The sequence below is a fragment of the Petromyzon marinus genome, chromosome 51 (genome assembly GCF_048934315.1).
Source record: "Petromyzon marinus isolate PM22_M1 ecotype Great Lakes invasive population chromosome 51, UKy_Petmar_22M1.pri1.0, whole genome shotgun sequence".
Taxonomy (NCBI): domain Eukaryota; kingdom Metazoa; phylum Chordata; class Hyperoartia; order Petromyzontiformes; family Petromyzontidae; genus Petromyzon; species Petromyzon marinus.
This window is the reverse complement of record NC_133717.1, coordinates 11,216,442-11,242,755: the sequence shown is the minus strand read 5'-3', so window position 1 is coordinate 11,242,755 and position 26,314 is coordinate 11,216,442. Positions and strand designations below refer to the sequence as shown.

The 26,314-nt window shown below is 46.7% G+C and overlaps 2 protein-coding genes across 3 annotated transcripts in view; both read right to left on the bottom strand.

Annotated features, from left to right (window-relative positions):
• Window positions 1-2,859, bottom strand: part of CYB5R4 (cytochrome b5 reductase 4) — a 47,342-nt gene extending 44,483 nt beyond the window's left edge. The window contains exons 1-2 of one of the 2 annotated variants that reach the window (XM_032973603.2): window positions 1,702-2,859; window positions 1,246-1,455 (exon numbers count right to left, since the gene is read on the bottom strand). In XM_032973603.2, coding sequence (XP_032829494.2) covers window positions 1,246-1,413 — 168 coding nt within the window. In that variant the 5' untranslated portion in view covers window positions 1,414-1,455; window positions 1,702-2,859. The remainder of the gene's footprint in view (window positions 1-1,245; window positions 1,456-1,701) is intronic. The other variant, XM_032973604.2, reaches the window with a different exon arrangement.
• Window positions 2,860-8,065: 5,206 nt separating this feature from the next.
• Window positions 8,066-26,314, bottom strand: part of LOC116953419 (protein eva-1 homolog C-like) — a 65,060-nt gene continuing 46,811 nt past the window's right edge. The window contains exons 2-8 of the mRNA XM_032973607.2: window positions 24,745-24,962; window positions 21,325-21,469; window positions 20,381-20,533; window positions 19,110-19,253; window positions 15,702-15,893; window positions 14,384-14,536; window positions 8,066-13,934 (exon numbers count right to left, since the gene is read on the bottom strand). Coding sequence (XP_032829498.2) covers window positions 13,522-13,934; window positions 14,384-14,536; window positions 15,702-15,893; window positions 19,110-19,253; window positions 20,381-20,533; window positions 21,325-21,469; window positions 24,745-24,962 — 1,418 coding nt within the window. The 3' untranslated portion in view covers window positions 8,066-13,521. The remainder of the gene's footprint in view (window positions 13,935-14,383; window positions 14,537-15,701; window positions 15,894-19,109; window positions 19,254-20,380; window positions 20,534-21,324; window positions 21,470-24,744; window positions 24,963-26,314) is intronic.

Here is a 26,314-nt window from a genome sequence, read left to right as displayed (position 1 = left end):
GGTGGTTTAAATCTAAGCTCCATGTGATTGACTTAAATAGGTTAATTACAATCGGGTGTACGGTATTCGTTTTCAGACAATTTAGGCAAGATTTTTCTCTCCCCAATCGGCGTATTTTTAACTCAAAAGTGGCCCCAACTCTAAGTTAATTCTTTACCGTCTCTTGCATCAACACCTCATGGAGTGAGTGAGTTCAGAAGCAGAATATTGTATTTGTACAGATAGTCCCCGACTTACGATGGCCCGACTTACGTTACTTCGATCTTACGATGGCGATAGCGACACGACAGACATAATCTTGGCGAGTACAGTTACAATATGATACGTTACGATACGTTCAATGCATGTATGATACGTAGCTTTAGCGATTTAATTTTAAGGGTTACCACGATACGGTACGCTCAATGCATGTTAAAAGTTTTTTTTTTATAGCAGATAGGATTGTTTCCTGAAAAAAACTTTCTATTAAATTGCAGTTCATATAGGTAGGCTAAGAATTTACCTTGTTTTTTTTACTTTACATTTGACTGTGCAATACAGTATTGTAATTAATACATACATACAGTATATAGTTTATACAGTACAGTACGGTACTGTAAATTGCTCTGTTTTGCTAAATTATCACCATTCTTTAAGACTCCGGGGTAGGCTAAGGCCATCTTCGACTTACGATATTTTTGACTTACGATGGGGTCGTCGCAACGCATCTCCATCGTAAGTAGAGGACTGCCTGTACATCGTAAGTAGAGGACTGCCTGTACAGGCGGAATCCCATGAGCTACAAAGCAATTTCTTTACACACATGTCCAGCTGGGTCTCGGGGGGGGGGGGGGGTTCTTGGGGGAGGGGGGTCTCGGGGGGGTCTCGAGGGGGGGTCTCGAGGGGGGGTTCGGGGGGGTCTCGGGGGGGTCTCGGGGGGGGGTCTCGTGGGGGGGTCTCGAGGGGGGTCTGGGGGGGGTTCTTGTGGGGGGGTCTCGGGGGGGGGTTTCTCGAGGGGGGGGGTCTCGTGAGGGGGTCTCGAGGCGGGTCTGGGGGGGTTCTCGTGGGGGCGTTTTGGGGGGGGTCTCGGGGGGGGGGGGTCTCGAGGGGTTTCTCGTGGGGGGGTTTTGGGGGGGGTTCGTGGGGGGGTCTCGGTGGGGGGTCCTCGGTGGGGGGGGGTCTCGGTGGGGGGGGGGGGGGTCTCGAGGGGGGTTCTCGGGGGGGTTCGTAGGGGGGGGGGGTCTCGGTGGGGGGGGGGGGTCTAACCTTGTTCCTGGGGGTGCCCGCTAAGCCCGACTCCGACACGCGCTGCTGGGACGCGGGGGCAGGGAACACGGCCAGGAGGGGGGCGCTGCCCCCCACGGACGGAGGCAGCCGAGTCCCAGCGAGAGCGGCGGGGTTCTTGAAGACGGGGAGCGACTTCTCGGCTGACATCGCTGGGCGGAGGCAAGCGGCCTGGGCGGACTTCTTCGGCGACTGTTGAGAGTCCGCGGATGAGAGCAAATACAGCAGCAGCAGCAGCAACAACAAACCCCCCACCGATTATTTTACTCAGAACGGATTCCTTAACTCTTAATGCTTTTTTTCTTTGCCACCATATCCCTGCGTTCCCGGTATGTTTGGTCAATTACCTCGACAGTGAAACTTTTTTTTTCTGCGGGAGATATAAACATCCGTAGGTATAAAGTAAACGTGAATACAACAACACAAGTCCTCACCCACCCTACAGATGAGTTCTTGAACTGCCACCGACCTGGTGACTTCGCAGCCCAGCGGCTGCCTCAGAATCTTTGCGTGATCCAGCAACCCCTCCGCCTCCGAAGTGATGGATAGGGCGCACAGAGCCACCCCGGATAAGTTAAATACACAGAATATACAGTATTAAAATATATATATATAAAACACCAGCGGCTTTGCTTCGACTTCGAAAGGCAACAAGCTCCCGGGTAGTTGCACGTCCGTCGAGAGGGGGCGAGCGAGTCACCCCGGTGCGGCCGGGGGCGAGGTCGCTCCGAGCCGGCAGACGAATCTAGCCGAGGGTGGGTAAGACCGCTGAGGCCTAGGCGCGTCTAGCAACGGGGTTCTCTCTCTCTTCTTAGCCGAGACCTTCTTGAAACGTCTTCCAAGAAGATAATCTTCCGTCCCTTAGTCGCCCATTCATAAGACAAACGTGAACGGGGGTCGGTGGTGTGTTCCACCTCTCCGTAATGTTAAAACCGTGCAAGGGTGCAAGCAATATATATTCCAGCAGAGACGGAAGAGAGTTTACCGTGAATGTGCAAAAAACCCTTTTAGTAATGGGAAGCCTCGCGCAGACGTTCAGAAACATAATCTTCCGCCACCGCCAGAGGGACTCCGTTCAAGGCAATGTCCAACAACGTTGGCATCTGGAGGATGGTGGCACTGAGCCCATTCATTCATAGGTGTTCATCAATTCATATTTACATGCATCCAGACGCTTCCGTGCATCGTTAATATATAGCGAGCATTTTGCTAACTCCGTTTCGTCTTCGTCGACGACGGCCTGTGGAATTATCGTCAAGCACTTAGGCTGTGGATTTCATGCTGCTATTGTTGACTAAATTACCACTGGGCACAGTGTTCAATTTGGTATTTTTTTTGTAGTTGTTTACAAGGCCGTAATTATAATATATATTCAAATATGCTCAAAATGTTCTCCCCAATATATTGCTATAATATAGATTTCTGTTTATATGATTGTGGCTATGGCTGTACTTTATTAATTCCTAATCTCTGCCATTACATACAATGAAACAAGAAAAGGTAAAAAAGAAAAAACAGAGCAATGTAATACAATACACTATTAGACATTATTGTAGTAAATTAATATAAAGTCCATCTTATGTGTTAGTGATTTTTTTAAATATTTTAGGCAGGAAATTCGTTATCAAATTTATATATTTTTTTTGGGGGGGGGGGGAGGAACCCCAGACCCCCTGGAAGATTTGGTCCCCCCCAATGTTGACTCCATGGCTAGCTACGGCCTTGGTTGTTTAGTTTAATTTCTGACTACACTGGACAAAGTTAATGTAATGAGGTCGCCGTCGTCGACTGGTCTAAGACGTCTCCTGCTTGCTGTGGCTGATGTTGAGGCAGAACAGTGTGCTTCACTCATTTTCAGAGGAGGAGGAGGGGGGGCACTTTCGCCGAAAAGACATCATCAGTGTGAGTGAGGGCCGCCACACGTTTGAAACCATTGTGGGTTTGACAGCAGCACGATGATGATGGTGATGGGGGGGGGGGTGTTGCCACGTGCTGTGTATTCTCAAGGGCCGCATGCCAGGGGCCGCACTAAAGGCCACCAGGGGCTGCCAGTGGCCTGCGGGCCTTGCAATGAAGAACGCTAAAGTAAAGCAACCGCTATACTTTTACCTCTAGGCGTCCTGTAATTGCGTCAGAAGCAGCGGAGTGTATCGCGGTGATGATGCCTCCATGGTCTGTTCCATGGTCTGTTCTGGGTGACCACAGACTAAAAATAATAAAAATCCTTGCGAAATTAGCACTTCTTCTACATGAAGCTTAACGTGATATCCAAGTGCCTGTATCTATGGGGCCATTTTGCCAATATTAAAATGATGAACATTTAAGAATAGGTTTAACCCTTTCTGGTAATAAAACAGGTATTAAGATGTTCAAACACCAAATCGATACCTTTTGAAAGACATTTGCATTAACCACACGTACTTGTGGCAAAACATGCAAACAAACTTGCATGATTAATATATACATTGCCTTTGCAATGCTCATCGCTTTGCATAATCGCACAGGTAAAAAAATACTCAAGAGGATAATTTAGCCAAATATTCCAAACAGACCCCATATAAAAATATTAATTTGCATCGGGGAGGTTTTCATGCGTTAAAAAAACTACTTAATGAGGGCCAGTCCAACCTTTTCAGGATGTATTAATTGCATCCATAACAACTCAACTCTGATTCCCTGATGTGTGTCTCAAAGCAGTCTGGCTTTCACGCCAAAACTGTACATCATCATTGTTGCCAGCGATCACTTGGCTTCAAGAACATCCTAGAAGTATTCAGCAGTCGTCTCCCAGCGCCTGCCTTGTTTTATTTTCTACTACAAATATACCGATATAATAAATAAGTTTACATAGCATATTTCACATCAAGATGTTTCAAGGGTCCTTTTCAAGCTGAGAAAAGGGCATAGCAAAACCATAAGACTACAATTGTTAATACAGACAATTATTGTTCAGGTTAAAAACGGCTTATAAAGGACTAGTACTGAAATACGTGTTTGAGACTACAAATTGTTTTTTAATAAGCATAACAATTAGTAAATAGGAAAATTAAAACAAATTACAGAAAAATGTTGACGGACTCTGGGACCCAACTTGGCCTGGCGATTAGTTGCATGGTTTAGGTCCACAAAACACATAAGCCCATTTGTTCCAGAGATTTTATTTTAACGTGAGCAACCAGCAGTCTTTTTACATTTGATACAACCTGTCCTTACAATTGGCTGTCATGTTTTCCTTGACTAGTCACACCACAGCTGTTCTGTGATCCACCCACCAGATGGTAAGACAGCCACTTGCTCCATACACAAACACAAACCACACAGCACACATTGCAACCCAAAACCAGAATTCCATACTTTATTGAAACGGGCAGTTTCCTACACTAATTGGTGCTGACTGTGCAGCACTGCCCTCCGTATCGAAAGTGTTTCAAGCCAATTGTCGCATACGAACACTATATATACTCATAAATGTATGAAATGCTCCACTATTTTTTTTCAACCGTTGCTAAACAGCAAATTATTTAAGCACACCGTGTGATGCAATTATGGTTAAATAAAATGAACTATGTAATATTCTCCACAGCAGACAAGAGACTATTGAGTTAAAATATAAATTTCTGCATTATGCCCTCATCATCTCACCATCATGCTATATTGGAGCAAGTGTGGGTTTGTTACTGTATTCTATCCGTATTTTTTAAGCCCATCTTTATTCCCAGCACATATTTGTGAAACATTAATATTCAATAGAATATAGCCCAAATAATTATTTATTTTATGTATTTTTTTAATGGCAGTAAAAATTTGGGATTTAAAGTTTGGGAACATTACGTCCAGTTTTATTTGCGACACACATTTAAGACGTCGTTTACGACCCATCTTCCAACACGACTCTGAACACATTTGAACAGCAATGGTTCCAGTATTTGGCTGCTATAAATGCCCTACATGATAAGCCACTCCATGCTTAGAATTACGCGGAGAAGGAGGAAAGCATGGATTAGAAGACATACGCAGCTTTATGACAATTCAAATTATTCAGAAAAGTGGCATTGGGCAAGACACATAGGTAGAATAAATGATTGCAGGTCATCAATAATTATGGTGAAGTGGCAGCCAATGAATGGAACATATCCGAAAGAACATGGACTGACTGACAAGAGGGAGTGGTGAATCCATCTCGAGTGCAGGTACGAGGTGGATCATTACATCGTGACAGATGGCGGCGAATTGGGGAAGCCTTCATCCAGCAGTGGATCGACCATGGCTGATGATGACGACGATGAATAGGCAAGAGCCAAGACTTGTATGATCAGTTGTACCTTGATGGGGCAGTGAAAATAACTCAACGTCGGAAAAACCTAAGAAATAATGCAATTTAACAGTGGAAGCGCCAGAGTAAAATGCTATAACGCCACCTGCTGAATAAGTTGTCTGTGCAGGACATTTCCCACTGAATAATCTTCTCTCCCAGGGTCCATGGAGCTCTGAAAGGTGTTGGATTCATATACATGGAAACCATGGTGATGACAAAAGTTAAGTGAATGTTAAAGGCTGCCGGTGATGTAATTCTGTCGAACCAATAACGCCGCGTGCAAGGACATTAGGTTCGCAAACAATTATAGACATCCATGGACATTGTGTTAAAGTTTGTTTTAATACGTGGGGATTATGCCCTATACATATTATTGCTGAGTTGATGTTTCTGCTGTGTTTTAATGAGCACAGGGTGAATAAGGCAATACAAGCCAAGATAAATGTGAGTGAGGGCTTTTAAAATCGTGGTAATTTAATCGACTTTTTTTAAACAGACATCTTTAATACGTTTGTTTTGGTTGGCTTAAAATGAAAAAGAAAAGGAGTGATTTAAGCATACGTAAAAAACAGACCTTTGGCTTGCAAAACGATTTCAAAGGAATATTAGTAATATGACCAACGTTAATTCCTGTAAATGTTCACGATTTTAAGCCAGTATCCTTGTAAAATAAATATATCTACAGTACTATTACATTTGATGTGAAATACCAGTGAGAAGCCATCAAAGGCTAAGTCATTTGGCCATGATTCACTCTCCGTCTGATTACCACCATACATAACATTGTTATGACTGAATAGTAATTTGTATCCACTTATTAATCCCATGATGTATAAAGACCTCCCCAAGTCATGTATACATGAGGTTGTGAGTTCCTTCCCGACCCCGACGCCTGTATATTTGGAGTTTCCGTGGTCGCGTGGATTTTTCTCCGGGTCCACCAGTTTTTCCCTCCACATTTAGAAACATGCATTTAGAGTATTTGGCTGCTATAAATTTCCACATGATAAGCCACTTTATTGGGCTATCATTTGTGGCCAGGTCGCTTCTGAAAAAGAGCTCAGTGTGCCATGCCTGGTCACATAAAATAGTTTTTCATAGTTTAATGTTGGACATGAGGATTGTTTGACCATACTTCACCATTTTGGTCAAATGTGGATTGGTGAAGGGGATGGTCCAGGAACAGGTTCAGATATCACGAGCCACTGATGTTCAAACTCAGGTGGCCGGATTCATCGTACACTGTGCAAACCACTGCAGCACCACTCCATCCAAACGACTGATATATCTTGGTAAAAAAAAACCTGCCCACCTGGACACAGACGTTGCTACCGCACAACGAGTCTACAATGTAGTAACATCAGTGAGAAGTTGTGAGAGTAAGATTATCTGGAAGGTTGCTTCCAATACGATGGGGGGGGGGGGGGGGGGTGCAGGTGAATATTTGTCTCAAAAAAGTGAAATGATAAATGTTCACACTTCGATTACAAATGGATACAGACGTATAACACATGTCTTCAGCTGTCTGCAAAGTGCGATGAATGCCCTCTAGATCAACATCTGCCTTTCTCTGTGAAATTGACTGCAAAATCAATCGCCTAGATATATCATCTGAAACTACAAATAGCAAAGTGGACTTAATTGCCTCCTCAAATGTCAGCTTCGAGCCATCACTTCGTGTCACTAAGTTTTGGGGGGAGAAGAAAATAAAACTACTGACGTAGGTTAGGCCAATTTATTTATCACACCATTATTAATCAACGCTGCCCTGGTGCAATACTTTAAACTAATGTTTTTTTAGTGTAATGGCTATTCTTCCTTCGCAGTGAAGGGCCATCGTAATAAATGTTAGCTTGTGACAATGCGTAGTTTTATTTTTAAAAATCGCGATACATTTCAGCCGTTTGTCAATTCGTTGCTGGACGAAGGCCTCCCCATGTTTGTGTTGGTTAGGGATGTTGCTTGGCCATACTTCACTATGCTGATCAATGCAGGTTGCTTAAGGGGGGCCAAGCTCGGAACTGGTTCAGATATAAATCGCCACTGTTGGATGACTACACCCGGGATCTGAATTCAGGCCACCGTGTTCACAGCGCAGTGAGCGAATCACTGCGCTCGGGCTCCGCCCTATTTGTTAGTTTTAAAAGCAGCATTTGTCTGCGACGACGGTGGTAATACATTTCACATTCTGTGCCACGTGTAAAACAAGTTGTATCGCGGCCCCCGTCATCACGTAGCGAGTTAGGCACGCGATGATTCAGCCCCGCTCCCCCCCCCAGCCCCCTCGGCAGAAATTTGATGAAGTCACTATTCGGCGTCACGATTCGGTGTGTCACCGTTGAAGCATCCAGTCTTTTTCGTCTCTTTTATTTATAATCTTGTTTATTCTCCCTCTCAACCCTCGTTTGTCCAGTTTTTGTTTTAGAGGTTAAATTTCATAAATCGTAAATAACCGATTCTCACACGCACGAAACCGATACACGTATCTCGAGCACAGGAATAGATTTTAATCGATAGATCCAAGTGTCGTTATATATTCCCCCTTGAGATGATACCAACGTGGATAGTGAAGAAGTGGCGATTGTGAAATTGTTCAAGGCATGGACGGTGTTAGAAGAACAGACAATGATCGATGAAAGGGATTTCAGCGCCAGCTAAACTCTCTGAGTGATTGATACCGGTGCTTTCGGTCCCCAGCCACCCACCCACCTCCAGCCCTTAACCCCTGACCTCTCAGCCCAAGTCAACACCAGGCCATGACAACCCCATCTACCACGGCCATGAGCCCAGAGGAATCCTGGACCTCTCTGCCAAAAGTTTCATTTGTCATTTCGCATGAACACTTTTGCATGCCCTCTTGAGGCAAATACTGCCGCTGTAAAAGCAACTTCACGTCAGTGCACGCAGGGGATCCATTGCTGAGGATATGCATAAACATGATCGACAAAAAAAACCATACCACGTCATAAATGTGCCGTATTTATAAACATTAAACAACGTTTTGAAATGTTTAGGTCATGAAAAAAGATACGCTTACAACTCTTGCTTTGCACACAATTGCAATACAGTATAATACCAATAGCAACTCATTGTCTAAGACCAAATCACCCACAATGTGCCTGATCTCATCAGATCTCCGAAGCTAAGAAGAGTTGAGCCTGGCCAGTGCTTGGATGGATGACCACCTTGCACAGCAGGTCGTTATCGGCTTCTGCAGGGCAAGTTTGTGGGCAGTGTAGAAAAACAAATCAATGTTGTACCGTACTTCTGTGCTCCCTGCCTTCACCAACCTACACCGACAAGCGTGGTAAAGTTTGGTCGAAATACTTGCATGGCATGGGGAAGCCCTCCTCCCACTGTGGATTGACAGAGGGCTGCACATGTACAATGGCTCACTGTGTGGATGCTACGGGTGAGAACATGTTTCTGGGCAGAGTGAACAGCACAGCCTTGAGGTGCAATAGCAATAGGGTTCCACAATCATCAAACCCAGGCCGTGGAGTGAGAAGACCATTCACCGTCTTGTGTAATAAACACACACAGATACAGCCCCCATGTCATTATGTAAAGAATGAATTCCATATTCTTTGGGTCTTTCGGTAACGTCACGTAGAAAGGTTCAAAGAAAATAACAAAATACTACGACATATTCTTGGTTCTTTCGGAAAAGTCACGTAGAAGGAAAACAATAAAATAATATAAATATAAAACAATACAATTCTCACGACGTTTCGACTGCAACACAAGCAATCATCATCAGGTGTGAAAACCACAGCAAGAAAGTTTGAAAAAAGTGGCGTTTTTTTAATCTACTTAAATAAAAAATATTTTATTATTTATCCTGATGACGACCGCTTGTGTTGCGATCGAAACGTCGTAGTTTTTTTGTTATTTTCTTTTAATCTATCGACGTGACTTTACCGAAAGACCCAAAGAATATGAATTCCTGCAGTCACGAAAGCTTTAAGTCAAGATTTAATTAATTCCAATTTAGTTCACAGCTAGTCCAATTTACTTTCACAAATTCCAGCTCTCCATGCTATCCCGCTGCTAAGTATCCTTTCCGTAACAGATCTATTTTCATGCGGAATTGGCAAATTGGCTGTTCGCAATTAAGTCTCTGATTATGGCAAGGCGATACCAGTGCACGGTGTGGAAATGCAACGAAACGTTGACCATGCACGGAATTCAATGCACCGATGCTTACGAAGAAGCAGGGGAAAACGGTCAACTCAAATTAATGTGTACCATGGCAAAAATGTTGATGCACTCTCAAGCGTCGATTCAATGCACAATCACACCCCGCAAGACAACAGCAACATAATAGCGTCCCCCTCTTAATAAAAATATAACTTTGTCGTTTTTCATCACTTGCCATAAAATGAAACACGAATGCAACAACGGCAGTGAGTCAGCAACCCAAGGAGAAAGTCCAGTCAACATTCAGCCAACGCACCTTGGGCCAAGGACATCTTTACTGACTGATGAAGTGCCGCTGATGGTTCATAAGCCGGAGGTTATAATGATCATCATTTCATTTAACAACCTGCACGGGGGTCGTGATATTACAGTGTATATTTTCCAATAATGATTTTGTGACATCCATGCGGCGAGGGGAAATACTTGAATGAGCTTTGTCGGCGTAGGCAATCTGCCCACGCGGCGAGTGGAAATTGGAGTTTGCCGCGGGTTCGCTCGCATGCACTAAGTGCCCTCTCTGTGCACGGAATGCTTGGCAGTGATGAGACATAATTGCCAGTACCGCATTGTGGAATTGCAGGCATCACTGCATGAGCTCAAAAAATTTAGGCCTAGGTCACTACACGATGATATTCTTGCAGCCAATGTTCCGAGCCATTCATGCTCTGTTATTTTTTTCTTCATTTTTTTCATGTCTGTACGTTGGTGGACTCTTAAACGTTTGCACCACCATGCCCTGCATGACGGGTGCACTGAGGTGGAGGTGCTTCATGCAGATGTTCAAGTTCAGCGGGTCCGTTGTACACACTATCTTAAGTGACATTAATATCTTAAGTGACAGTGTGAACCGAGGGGAAATATCCTTAAAGGAATATAATGCAACTGGTTACAAGACCATAATCCAGCAGGGGATTAGATTTAGGCGCAAGTGCTGGGGGAACTCTTTCGGACAAGGCAGACAGAGACGCATGTAGGGTCAAGCCTGTTCTGGTACCAATGACCATTCATGTGCCTCTGCGAAATTTTAAACGAATGTATGCTAATCAAAGTCGTGTAACAATTGGTACCCTCGATCACCTCGCGATTTGATGATGTGTCTTGATTCGGTGGTCGCAATTCGATAAAATTCTATATATATTTTTTATACAATTGTCATGGATTTAGAGCATCTCATGACTACAGAGTTGATTACATTAACCAATTACATACAACATTTACGAATAGAAAATAAAGATTCTTCCACACAAGAGTTCGATGTTATCCTGAGCATGAGAATCGACGTGACGCGATGACCTGATGCATCATCCCATGTCTACTCATCACGAGTGCATATAATTTCGACGCGACATGGGCAGTTTAATGCATGAGTTGTTGAGCCGCCTTTAGGAATACCTGCAAAGCGAAAATGTAATTACACTGTGGTTTTTTTCTTTCTATTCAATTTTCAAAAACACTCCCTGAGCAGCCAGGCATAAAATGTACGATATAAAACATCTATGACCTTTTCCTTTTGCATCACGTTCTAAGAGCAATATGAAGTTCGGTATGCGATGCACTTACGGACAATGCTGCAGAGTTTTGTCAAGCGAGTACTCTATAAAATAAATATATATACACGACGGAACAAAAAATATATATATAACATTTCACCGTAAAAGAGGGCTGCTTTCTGTCCCTGAATATATATAAAAAATAATTATTTCCCTCACACTGGATTTTGGCAGAAAAAAAACATGAATCGAGACATTTCGGTTGATAGAGAACACCAGTAAGTTCTCATCGGCATGTGAAAACCATTAGGCAAGTTGTTCAAATGATTTAGGGGAACAGTTGTGATCCCTTGCCAAAAGACTCACAGGGCAAAGGTCATGGGGATTCTTAGGTGCCCTAAGTCCCAAGGCATTTTCAAGAACACCTCTTTTTTTGTATTTTTAAAGGTGCCCAAATTAGCTGCCAAATGACCAAGTGCACATGTAATGGTGATGCATGTTCTACGTTTCTGTACGTACACCAAAAGTGAAGGTCCTACAATAGTGTTTATTGTTTTCTAAGGGACATTTTCAGGTCATTTTTCCCACGTCGCTGAGGCACGGGCTACATCACCTAGCCGTGGGAAAGGCTGGCTGGTATTTGCGTCGTAAATCAAGAACTGCCACGGGATTCAGTAAGAGAATCCAAGCACGAAATCGTTTTACTTACGATGATGGGTGACATGCGTTAACATTGCCACATTGCGTCATTGCCACCAATATAAAAAAAATCTGCAGATGGCATCAACATCGCACCAATTCCATCACTTTCTGTAAATGATGATAAACTCATCGGACAGTAAAATTTAGTGCAGGCTGGAAACGAATAAGAGTTATAATAATGCACGCAAAAAGATAATTCCTAGAAGGCAAGATGCACGATTGTGACAGCAGGATCATTCCGCCTATCATGCCTTGCACGGCACGTGACTTAACCATACCTCGCCGATAATGCACAAGAGCCTTGTATTAGATCACCAAGGGTCAAAAACATCGCCGGCGCTGGTGTGCGGCATTTGTGACACTTTGTGCAGCGCTAGTGGACCAACAGTGATAAAAAAATTGACACACATGGGGCAGCAACAAGCGAAATACCGAGCCCCTGCGAGGGCCCACAGCAATTGTTTCTCGCGCCAAGCCGCTGCACAGCCGCGCAAAGCCACTTGGCTCAAGCGATAAAACTCAATTACACGTAATCAAGCAACGGCGCGCTCAAATCGCGCAGTTGCCCTTTGGCCCCTCTAACTCGAGGTCAGGCCTAGCCGGAGTGCTAAGCCGCGTTTCCACAGCTGCGGTTTGCCCTGGATAATTGTTTATTATTTATTTCATTTCCGGGGTCACTTTTGTTTTCTTTGCCCCCTTTCTTCCCATCGGTAGTAAAAATATAGGGTAATTAGAGTTTAAGCAAAAAACCGTCAAGAATGAACAAACAACAGTCGTGAGTGAGCAACGAGGCCAAATGTCTGTCAAGGCCCTGGGGCATGCAGCAGTGGATTGTAAGAGAAGTACGCTCGGACGAGGATGGTCTTTCTGCGTCAAGCGCTGCTCTGATCCTTTCGATGGCAGGCAGGGTGAGATGCCCAGAACCACGTGCTTTGGTTGCAAGTGTTTATTTTGTTTAATTCGTCGTTCAAGATAAAGTTCTGCATTTAAAGTCAGGCGCACACGATTAACATAGAACAGCATTTAAAACCCAGCACTTTGGCTGATAACAGTAATAATAAAACAGAAATATAAACTCTTTTAGTTTTTTTTTTACAAAACCACTAAGTGTGCAAATAACGTTTCATTTACAGCACCAGGTCACACAGCGTTCGCGACAAAAGTAAAACGTGTACAATACAAAATATAAAAATAAAACTTCTTGTTTTCCATGATGATTTTATAAGTCAGGAATCTTACAATCCATGACAATGTATGAGTCGGGAATCTCAAAGACAATGCGAACTCAAGGTCGTCTTCATTGCTTCACTCGCTGCTCTGCAAGACACACAGGTGCAGATGCATCACGGTGCTGTGCGTCCATACAGCCAACCGCAAGGTCAGGCACACAATGGCCATCCCGGACTCTCCGAAGACGAAAAATTGCGGGACACGGCCCATCGCTCGTCACACTCGGAACACCGGCCTTCCGCCGCCGGCGCCGTTGTGTTTGCAAAGCTGTGCCTCGCCGCTGTTTGCCTTCGCCCGGCGAAGAAAAGGTCAAGGGGTCGGTCAATAGTAGCGGTTGAGGCTGGTGGTGGCGATGGGATTGGTCCTCCCGTTGCGCCAGATCTCGTTAAGGATGCGCTCACGCTCCTCGATGCGGTGCGCCATCTCGATCTCCTCGGCCGACGTGAACACATTGTGCGTGACGTCGAAGCGCCGCGCAAAGCGGTGCGAGCCCGACGTCGAACCGCCGATCCCGCCGCCGCCACCGCCGTCCGAATCCGAGTCGGACTCCGAGTCCGAGTCCGAGTCGCTGTCGTCGGAGGCCCCATCGGAGCGGGAGGCGCGGGCGCGCGCGCCGCCCTTAACAGAGCGCATGTCGTGGCGGCAGTGCACGCGCACCACCAGCGCCGCGAGCGTGAGCACCAGCCCCAGGCACAGGCAGGAGACGAACACCAGCGCCGCCCGCTCCACGTGCTCTGCGGGACGCGGGGAGCGAAGGGGTCAATCGTAGATACCGCGGCTCGCTCAGATAGCAACATTGAGAGATATATATATGTCATAATGTAATGCATTAATAATCAGCGCTTCGTCAATTCACTGTCGTGGGGAGTTGTTTGAACCGCTACGCTGGACAGTGTTAGCCGTTAGCACGCTGTGCTCACGGCTCACACCGCTGACGAGTATCTAAACCGGTTCCTGGGCCTCCCTTGGGTTGACTCGGCCTCAAGTGAGTACCTGGTGCGGTGTGTAAACATCGCCACAAGGGAGACAAAGGCGGCCGGGCGTGGTCTTGGCCACCCACCCTCTCGTATGCCCTGCCGGCCTTTATAGGCGCTCGCTAACAGCACTTGCCCCAACAGTCTGTTAAGGCTATACGGGGGAGGGGGGATCTTTGTGATGTTGTCTTTGGCGAGGGGAGTCTCACTGGACAGGTAGCTGTACGTCGCAAGCGTGTTGAGGATGATGGCCGCGCCCGGAGAGATGTCGGTGGCGTTGAGACGGGTGGGCACGTCCGCATCGTCGCTCTCCGAGTACTTCGGACCATCTGCAGGCTCCTTCTGCAGCTCCATGAGGCCAGCTGCACCCACGCGGTGAAAAAAGACATTCTCCGGATTAATTCTGGGGGGGGGTGCAGCAGTGATCTGTGCTTGATTCCTGGCCAAAGCTCATGTCAGTCGCGAATGATCGCGGGGGCGAGATGTTAACTACCTTGCCTAGTATACAGGAGGCCGTCGGTTCGATCCTGAACCTGATGTCTGTATATTTGGAGTTTGCATGTTTTCCCTGTGGTCGCGTGGATATTTATCCGGGTCTTCCGGTTTTTCCCTCCACATTTGGAGACATGAGTTTAGAGGATTTGGCTGCTAAAAATTTCCACGTGATAACGCACTTCCTTGAGCTATCATTTGTGGCCAGGTTTGCTTCTGAAAAAGAGCTGTACAGCTCTATGGGCCTTACCTGCTACAATAAAACAAAGTTTAGTTCTAAATAGTTTAGTTTATATCTGGAAACCAACCGGTTCTGGGTTTCAAACCCATACTAGGTCCTGAGTCCAGCTCACTCTTGCGAGCCTTCAGTTCTCAACTGAAGGCTCTTCATTGAGTACCTGGTAAAGGGTCGCGACCCCTGAGGTACAAAGAACCGGGACATATCACAAAAAGAAGAATATCTCACAATACCGGTAAAGGGGAAATATACCTGTAAACGCATCGTCTTGAGCACATATGGCAAAAAAAAACAACTTGAGAATGGTTTATATTTTGTAAAGAGTTACAGATTTCCCAGGACAGTTACCTCAAAAAGAGGACAATCCTAGGAAAACCAGGATAGGTGGCAACCCTAACCCAATTCAGTGTGTAAACATCTGCACTTAGGAGACAGAGCAGGCTGGGCATTGATCCCGGCCACAACACCAGCCCCTCGTGTGCTGTGCTGGCCTTTATAGATGCCCGCTAACAGCACTTGCCCCAACAGCTTATGCAGGCTAACCCTGGGAGGCGTCTTTGTTTTTGCCTGTGTAGTTCGTGTGGCACAGTAGGAGACACGGGGTGGTGCATCTGCCAGTCATCACAGTCAGTCAACCCACGACACCTGTGCCTGTCCCGTGACCTCCGGTCGGCGAGCCTTCGACAACTCGACGTGGCCCTCGGAGTGCACCTGGCCTGACACAAGCGCCGTGGTTGACGTCACCGCCGCTCAGTGACGAGTGGCGGCGGCTGCTACTGTTGTTGTTGTAAACCAACCGGGAGGCGAGTAGTGCGTCGCCGCGTCGCGCACTGCGTATCCGTGCGGATGCCCGCGGCCGGCGGGCCCCGGCGGTGCTGCCTGCGACTCCCGGCTCAGGGAGGGGGCGGCTCGGGGCTCCGGCAGTGAGCGCGAGTGGCTGGAGAGTCGCACTCCGCGGGGCCTGCGGTCGTCCAACACCCTGCGCGGGACTGTGGGGCACACGTTCGTGATGGTTTGCTTTGTCCGATTTCACGCTGCGCAGAGTTTCATAGCCACGTGAGAACTGAAGAGACCAGGATGAGTCCCATGTTTTTTTAAGTGAGCAGCAGGATGAGTCCTATTTGATCTGGGTCACCAAAAAGGATGGAAACTAATTGAATCAAATAAATGACACTAAAAAAGGAAATAGAAATCAGCACAAAAACAACTTTGGCACGTGAGAAATGTAAAATATATATTTTTTTAACTCAACCCGAACGGTGTAGGGAGCTTCTCGTCCAGAAGTGGACTGACCAAGACTGACAAATGTTATTTATTTATAGTTTAGTCGTGTCATTATTATGATAACAAATATCCCATGATATGAATACATATTATTTTGTTAGAAATATATGCATGTGTACATTCAGTCTGCAAGTTCAGTGCTGACGGTTGCTCTCCTAGAAGATGTCTATCATATAAGCTACTTAGAAGAGTGGTAAGCAGCGAGTTTAATATTTGAATGCAAATCTATTTATTCTCTCGATGCTGTTTGCTGGTACTGAACGCAGGCATCACTCAGTGACATGTTAAGACAAATAATTTTCACACATGTCAATTTTACTCAAGCTCAAACGCTTATTGTGGAATTGGCCAAACATCCCAAGGAAGAACCCCCCCCCCCCCCTGCAAATAAAAACCATACCACGCGGCTATTTTGCCAGGATAAATGAGCACTGTTAAACAACCACCAGTTTACATTCCCCCCCCCCCCCCCGTGGTCGCGTTGATTTTTCTCCGAGTCCTCCGTTTTTTTCCCTCCACATTTAGAATCCACATACGTATGGAGTGGCTGGCTGCTATAGATTTGCATACAATGATAAGCCACTTCGTTGCGCTATTATTTGTGGCCAGGTTGTTTCCGGAAAAAAAACTCAATGGGCCTTCATTGGTAAATAAAAATAGTTTTAAAATGTTTGTTTTTTTAACTCCCAAACCCACAAGGTTGTGAGAGAGCCAGGGGATAGACAGGCAGCAAATGGATTTTTAAAATTGATCTGTGCAGAGCCTTGAGTTATCTCCTCGTATGCGTGGGTATTCTCCAAGTACTCTGGTTTCCTTCCATATGCCAAACACTCACGAAACTAAATTGATCAAACGTCTCAGTGCAGGTTCCTCTTAAAATAGTCTCGACCCTGTTTGGCTTTTCTGAATAAAAAGGACATTCAATAAAACCCCATAGCTTAAGCAAATAAACCAACTGGACTCATTTTGCATTTGTCATTTTTGTACAGCGTCTTGAGATTCCAAATCTAAAAGAAATCTACTGTAGCACATTACTTTATCCTAAAAAAAATGCAAGTCAAATTACATGGCGGCATTAAGTACGACTACACATTCAAGGCGTTTAGAGCTGAAGCAGCAGTTAAATGCTCTAAAAATGCACCTTGTCAATCAATTCTAACGGGAACGCAAAATCGTGTTAGAATAAATACATACAAACGCTGTACACCTTCAAACCCAGGCAGGGTCGGTCCGTGCCCCACGCCCCGCATGCGTAAATTAATCGAGTTACTTGTCCAAACCTGTGAGCACTCTGCTAATGGGCAGCTAATTACGTAACCGCAAGTCCATTTACGCCGTTGGATTTATTTCCCCCTCGCGAGAAGAGAGCGAGGGGTGGGGGGTAGAACAGACATGGACCGCAACTGCACGGGCTAACCCCCCCCCCGCCCCCCGCAGTGCCCGGTGGGATTGTCCAGAGCCCCGTGCAGTCCCCACTGCCACGTGGGCGGTAGAGTCGTCAGCAAACAGGGCACTTGTAACAAAAAAAAAGTGGCGCTGTGAACACAGAGTCCTGGCAACAACGGCCAACGGCGCTCATCAAAGGCTCGCGAGAGGGCCCTAATGGTATTACCACCTCCCCTCCCGCCCCGAGTGCTGGCGAGTTTTATTTATTTATTTAGGGCCAAGTGCCGTTAAAAAGTAATTCCCAGCCTTGGTGGCATATGCGGGTGCCTTGCTGAATTGTGGCGCAATGTATGTATGTGTGTTGAACGTCTTTCGCACCGTACGCAGCCAACCGTGCTAATGGGAGGTACGGGGGAAGGACAACAAACCTAGACGTAAAAAGCAGATCTAAAGAAATTAGTTTTCAATCGAGGTTTTAAATGGCTTCTGGGTTGGTGTCATTTCTGTAATGACTTCAACTCTTTCATTTCTACGTGACTTGAAAAATGTTTATTGTCGGGACACACAGAGCTCCGTATAAACTGAGCCTTTCTCTTTAAATACGTTACATTTCTCATACATATCCCTCTATAAGAGAATGACCCGCCGATTAAATGGCCTTCATGTCACAATGAGCTGCTGTGTAAGCATATTTAGAAACCATAAAAGCTCAAATGACATTAATGAAACAGATATTTTGGATTATATAGTTCTGTGTCCCCTGCTGCAACTCTGGTATGGTAGAACAGAACTGTATGGTTATGAATAATGTGATAAAATAATTCGTGATACATTCTGGTGTTCTGATTGACGATCTGATTGATTGGGCTGTCCCACAAGTAACTCAGGGCTTCCAATATCCTAGCCGTCATGCCCCATCGTTTCCTGCTTCCTCATCTCCAATGTGGATTAAGTCATTCGGCATTATTAGTAAAACAATCTGGGATGAAAGTGGAATTTATTTGCTGTTTTCTTGTATGTGTTTTATACTCAGGTATCCCTTAATAAAAGGACTTGCATGGCACAGTTCACGTTGCTATTTTGGCCACAATTCTGGAATATTTTTTGGTGGAACGATGGCTGCTTTTGTATACAAGCATTGTTCCACCATTATAAATTCAGCATGCAAATACACAGCTAATTCCACCACCTTCCATTTCACAATTGTATAAAGGCCCAAAGTGGACAGGGTTAGAGCAGGGTCAGGGCAGAGCTTGATTTAGCAAAGTTTCCGACAAAGATGGAAAGTTTGCGTCTATCTATACACCCTTTTAATCAATGTCTCGACCAATATTTCTATTGATCCATATACATCTGTCCGCCAGTTCATCTATGCGGCTAACCAATCATGCATTCTATTCATCTATCTAACATCCGTTTATCAATCGATCTATCAAGCCGGTCTATTCCATCTATCTAGCAACCTCTCTCCCTACCTCTCTATAGGTGAGACCGTGGTGGTGGTGGTGGTAGGAAAGTGGAGGGACCTTGCTTACCGCAGGTGTAGAGCACAGCCAGGTATTTGCGCACGCCGGGCGGGCAGGGGTTGCCCAAGGCTCCCGATCGCGTCTCCACGCTGCAGCTCGTCAGGCCCTGGCACCTCCGCACCAGCACAGCCAGCGCCTCCGGAGACTGGCACTCTGCAAAGACAAAGATCCACCCCCCCCCCCATATAGCCTGACACGACGGTTGGGGCAAATGCTGTTCGCGAGCACCTATGAAGGCCGGCATTGCTATACGAAGGGGTGGGTAGCCAACATCACGCCCGGCCGCCTTTGTCTCCCCAGTGGCGATGTTTACATACTGCACCAGGTGCTCATTTGAAGCCGAATCGACCTCGGGGAAGCCCATGTCCGGTTCACATAATTGTCACTGGTGTTGGCCGTGAGCCGGAATCGAACCCAGATTACCGGGTTCATAACGCAGCTTGCTGACTGCTCGAATACCGCTCCCCACACACATGGACACGGGGTGGAGGTATTGCATCGAATCTACAATCAATGTAAAGCAGGCTCCGCTGGCCCAGGAACTCCCCTGTCCAGGTCCAGGAGCGGCACCAGGGCCTGACTTTGTTTGCCCAAGGTCCATGAGCTATCACGATTAGGCACGCAAAGATGCATCGACAGATCGGTTAAAAGGTAAAGGCCCAGCCCTGCAATTCCTGTCTCGCACGACTGCTGGTAGAAGGGCCTCCAATACAGGGCGTTCTAGAGACCTACTCTAAAGGGTATTTGGCCTACTACGTGCTGGCCAGATATCTTAGAAGAGGTGGGAATACCCAGATTGTACACTGCGGTGTACCAAATTATACTGCTGGGTTGATAGCAGAGGCTGGGTGACCCATAGTTTCAACTACCGCGTTGGGAGATCAAACCGGCGACCTTTGGATTGCAAGTCTGATGTGCTAACATTACACTGCAGCAGCATCGGTTAAAAATCGATGCTTAAGGTTACAAACATTATATGTAACGGATCCTATGTGTAACAATACATTATTTCCTTTGATATAACTACACAGTACATAATTGGGCCATGTAAACCCTGCAGCACAAGAGACGATAATAAAGTGATCGCGGATTTGTCTCCAGGTGCTACATAGCTCAGTGGGCCTTACCCGGTAAAAAAACCCATTATTTTAGTTTAGTACACATAAAAATAACGTTACAAAATGAATTGACTTTTTTGAGTCGCATGGCAAAACTGCGAATAGTCACGGTAAGGATTGCACGATACTGTTCGCGGGGTCGGGCACCCTCGCCAAACTCACGGCTGTCAGAGGCGCGCGCCTGCGGCGACGGACACTCGAGGCCGCCGTCCATGGATCGCCCGAACGTGGCGGCTTGCACCGCCACCACCCGCGAATTCTTGCAGCGCAGCTGCAGCCAGTCCTCCTCGCAGGCGACCTTGCGCTGGTACTCGTCTGCGGGCAGAAGGGGTCCACGAGAGACTGAGACGCCCCGGTGATGCCTTGCCCGGCGTGAAGGCACGCGACCACGGATGCGCGCACCCTGCTCGACGTGCGGGGCGGTGGGAGGGGAAGGGTACGTCCACGGCTACAGCGTGGCATGATGAAGGTCAAGACTGCGATCGATGTCAGGGTGAGGGTGGGAAAAAAGTGAAGGTAGAAGGTGTAGCCCTTGGAATTGCTTACTGGACATCTGTGAAAAAGAGCTTTATAGCTCATCGGATTCCTCCAGTGTAAATAAATGCTGATTCTGAATTGCTTGCTCAGACCAACCTGGGCAAAAAGCCTCCACTAAGAGGCCTTCACTCCAGAGGAGCGTACTTTGGCCCACTCTTCCACGTTGATGAGATGTGTTGAAATAAGTGGCAGTAACCCACACTTTACCCCACCACGTGCGACGTGTCAATCGGCTAACTGTGCCGGACCCGTTCGTACTGACGCTAGGTGGACAGAGGCGGGGGAATTCAAAAAAATGGCACAGTTGTTTCAATTGCCATGCCGGGAGATCGAATCGACCTGGTGACCTCTGAATTGGAAGTCTGGTGTGCGAATCCATCACATCGTGGCGCCATCCAAGAGTAAGTTTTATAATAGTTATATAATACTTAAAAAAAACTTTAAATACTCGACCCGGGTGCAGGGTTAGCATCCGTGTTAGGATTGCTGTAAAGGTAGCAGAGGGTTTCAGTCGTGGATTTGCGTCTGTGCGAATGCTCTCTGCGCTCGGCCTGGGGTGAGGGACTCACTCGGCCGGCAGCGGTAGGACAAGGAGTGCCGCGCCACCGACGACGGGCAGCCATGGGGCCCAGGGGGGCGGCCGTGGGGGCTGAGGGGGCTGCCAGGGAGGCGAAGTTCACAGTGCCGCTTGTCCTGGCACTGCTCCAGAGCACGCTGCGACGTGACGGCACGGCACATAACGGTACATGAGAATACATAACGCACGACAGGACGGCGTGGGATACGTAACGCAATGATAACACGTGTTACAATGCGCAACAGTACAGCGTGTAGCAATGCTTCACGCAGTAAAATGTTTCGCAATGACGCGTCGCATACCGCACATCGTGCATGGATGTTTAAAAAATATGCGCAATGTTTCTGTACAGCGGCATGAGGTTGAATTTGGGTGCTATGTAAATACCAATTTTTTTGTGTCGTCGAACACATGGCGGTGCATCGTGTAACGCCAGAGCTCCACCATTGATTTTATAGGTCGTTTTAATCATAATAATAATTTAAACTTGTAACGTGCTGTAAAAGTATTCGCTCACGATGACACGATATTATTTTTTTCAGTCGGGACCTGCATCGGAATATTTGAGCAAATTAACCTTCAATGAGTATTTTTGCTTCATACGGACAGACACTTGGAGTGCCCATGATTAAAATTGCGGGCTCAGACAGAGGTTGGGGAGGGGGCGGTTAACGGAACTTGCACCATCGTTTCAACTGCTGCGCTGAGAGAGAATCGAACCGGCCACCTCTGGATTGCAAGCCCAGCACGCTGACCATTGCACCGCGACAGTCTTCTAAGTTAAACACTTTCGTGCCTGCAGGAATTCATATTCCTTGGTTCTTTCGGTAAAGTCATATAGATCGAAAATAAAATAAAAAATTATATAAATAAATTAAAAATTTAAAATAAAAAAAACTCACGATGATTAGATCGCAACGCAAGTGGTCGTCATCCGCCTGATTATTTTAAATTTTTATTATTATATTTTCTATCTACGTGACTTTACCGAAAGAACCAAATAATAAGTATTCTAAGTTACACACAGACACCTCTCACCCCCCCCCCCATAACATTCATGATTACTGTTTAAATACGGACGGAACAGCACGCTCAAGGTCTGGCCCTCATCGTGAGGGATTAGAGCCAAACTCCTGTACATGCCTCTTTTAATTCCACTTTATTAAAGCCTCGCTTGTTCTTTTGAAACAACTCTTAACCAGGATTCCGCCTCAACTCCTGGCAACTGTCAATTTGCCAGACATATTTCCAAAACATATACCCTGTACCACACAGAGAGGGATTCATTTGAAATTTTACCAATATTTTTTTCCTCCCCCCCCTGCCACAACAACCACCTCTTTCCATTTCTCCGTGGTTAACTTTTTTTTTTCCGGTTGCCTCAAACGTCTGAGGCTAAACAAAGAGTGCCTCAGAGGTTCCCTGCCCCAACGCAACGCACCTGTCTGCTCGGATGGGTCTTTAGCGGTCCCCATCCTCCTCCCCGCTCGCTCGCTCAACCCTCAAGCCTCACTCCAAGCGTTTGCCATTTATTACATTTTCTCTGTAAACCTAAACTGGCATGTTATACGCTCTCGCTCATTGCACACACAATGCTCGCCACCAATAATCTGCAATAGCTTGTCCATCTCGTCAAGGAGCATCAGCCATCACGCGAAATCCGCTCATCCTCGTAGCAGCGGCTTTTGGCTAGCCAATCGAACAAAGACGGTCAATGCATCGCGCTTCTGCGGCCGTCTGGAACGCTCTTCCTTCCGATATTAGGGAGCCACTGGAGCTTTGCACTTTTACATCGAGATTGAAAACTAATTTATTTTTAACTGCTTTTTTGCGTTCAGTTTGTTGTCCTTCCCCCGCACCTCCAATTAGTACGGTTGGCTCCGTACGGTGTGAAAGAAGTTCAACACACATTCAGTACATACGGCACGACCGGTAAGAGCCTCACTCGGTTGAATTCGGCACATTTTATGGTTTTGGGCAGCATTCTAAAGCAGTGCTTGACTTCAATCGTTCGTGACCGATCGGAATGTATTTATTTATTTCCTTTGTTTGATGGTCTTGGAGAACCTTTACAGGAAGCCCACGGAGATCAGTGAGAAACGTTTCCGCTGTCGTGCCCCTTGCGTCTCTCTCTCTCACAGACTCTCTACGCAAACCCCCTCGGTGACCAGTGGACAAAGGTGTGCATCGCCCACAGCAGGGTAAAATGAAATTCTTACTGCACTGAGCTTTGGCTTGAAGCGCATGTGCCTGGGGACGGGGTTGTGGGGGTTAGGGAGGGGTCGGTGTGCGACGAGGATGATTTAAACATCGCGAGAAAGCGAGCGGCAAGTGGAAAGGCCGTGATCGGCAGTGAGACCATAGGGATCCTGGGACACAGGAGAAAAAACACATGAAGTAACATTTCACGATAGGAAAGAAGTTACAACGGCAGAACGTGGAGGTGTGGTGTTCACTGCGCCAACAGCTGTGGTATCTGGCAGAAGGAAGGAAGCGACGGCGGAGTGTTGCGTTATTAATGGCAGTGGTCACGATGAGTTATTTTCATAGGTGGAGTTTGACTTCTATATTGGGGGGGGGCAGGGGTTTCTTTGTCCCTCACATTAGGAATCACGGCCGTATATAACACATTTATTTATTACCTTAATTGTAAACTACTGGAAATAAATTAATAAAGGCGCTCAGTTTAGGGGGGGGGTATTGCCCCCCCCCGCAAACTCCGCCCATGGCTCTTTCACTTGTACTTAAGTTCCTCGCCAGCAACCTCAAGAGCTGCCTCTGAATGGGGGGCCAGCCTAGGGGGCACACAGGAGGGCGCTGCTGCTCATTATGAGAGGACGAGCGTCCCCAGGCCCCCCACCCCCCTTAGTGATATTCCACCAGTGGAGAAGAGTAAATTCAGCTGATGGACAACACAAGCCAACCCTTACCCCTAACCAAAACAACGTAGCCCACAGACTCTCAGCATTAATCCTAACTTGACCCTACTCCAAAGCTTCCAAACGTCATTTTTTTGGCTGGAACGAGTGCTCGTTTCACAAGAGCCTGTCCAGGTGCTCCGAAGCATTTGCAAATTTTCGTATTTCTGTCCCGGCTAAAAATATTCAGGTCTAATGCGCGACTCGCGATACGGGAAACTTCCGAAAGAGCGAGGAAGCCACTCGCCACGTGGGCTGGGATAGTGGTTGAGTGGGCGTGGCTATGCAAAAGTAGGTGGGGCTAATTAGAGGGAGGGGCTGTCAGCTCACCACGTGTTCCGGTGGAGAAGACAAGAAAGCTGTTGGCTTCATTGTAAATCCCACCTCTCACACACACGTCACCCAGGGCCCTCGTCACCTTTCTCTTTAAAAAAAAAATAATAATCGGTTTTTCACTTTTTCATGTTCACGTTGCGACGGTGCTGGGCAAGCACCTGAAGCAGGGCAGAGTCCGTGCAGTTGTGGGCACGGCCGGTGTCGCCGTGGGCAGCGGCGTGGGCAGCGGATGGCGGAGAAGGGCAGGGGGCGTGTGCTCTCGCGGTGCGCGTGGCGCCCTGCACGCGCAGCGCCGTGTGGCGTGGGCAGCTCAGCGACACCGTCTCCCCGCCGCACGCAGACACTGCGAACTCTCGCAGGAGTGGCCACACGTGGTCTGCGGGTGAGGGTAATAAGCAGGAGGTGGGGTAAGAGATACAGAAATTATAAAATATTAAACTAACCGCCACGAACACGCATGGTTTGGCTGGGCTAGTCCCAGTTTTCGAAAAGCTGTCCCGTTGCCCAGAAGCATTTTCAATGTAGGGGTTCAACCCCGCTTAACTTCGAACATCTGATGAGATCAGGTGCACTCCGGGTGATTTGGTGACACGGTTCTGTATTCTCAGATGATTAATATTATTATTTTCTGTTAGATCTTGATAGAAAGTTATAATGCGCCTAGAGGCAGGGAAACAATGACTTGCACTGCTCAAAGAAGAAAAGGCAGTGCCGCTGAAATATAAAAGTTTTGGCTCATAACTGGAAACAATGTTTTGCAGCCAAGACACTGTACAGAGTTCGGACAGAATTGATTGGAGAGGGACGATGTTGTCACGTGATTATAAAGCAGTGAGCGGTGTTCATCTCTGCTTGCAGCCCTGAGCCAGTTGAGGAGATTCCACGTTGCCATGACTGGGTCATGTATTCCTTAATAACATAAACAGTCTGATTTTTTTATGGTTCTGAATATATTTTGTGTGTTCTATTTTAACAAAGGTCTTCCTAGAAAAATATATTTTAGTTCTTGGTGGGCTCACATCTGCTGAAGACATACAGCTTACTCATATTACTATTCAGCCAGCGCAGGCCAAATTGACCCTGACCAAGGGTAGAACTCACCGAGTGAGCCATCACAGTCATATTCAGAATCCAAGAAAGCTTCACTGTGTCTGAACTATTTTCCCGGAGGGTCCTATATCGGAATGTTTGACCCATTACCATGAATTTCAGTGTTTGGCATGCAGGAAGAAAGCGGAGTACCAAGAGAAAATCCAAGCGTACAAGGAGACACCGCCCAAAAGTTTTGCGTGGATAGATTCAAGAACCCATTTTCTATGCTGCCATCACCTTGCCACCTCAGAGCCCAAAGGGGTTCGGGAGTTTCACAAATCTGCGAGACGGAGCAACCCTTAACCCCCGGTTCGCTGGATTATAAGGTGAGCGCCACCACGAGACCTGGAAAAGTATACGGTGCCTTCAACTTGGTCCTCATTTGCCCACGGGATGTGCCACTGGTGAGTATGGAGAAACTGAAGGCCTGACATTAAAACGAAGCCCTTTGTCGGACGTCCTCCCGCGCGAAAGCTTTAACGAACGGACGACGACGCGCATTCCGCCACCAACGTGCTGCTACCGCTGTTTCGTTCATTGAACACGTGGGCTTTCGCGACCGATATCATCCACAATGCAGGTTGCCTATACTCAGATTATACTCAGTTTGTAAATGTTGTGGATTTACTCTCCAAC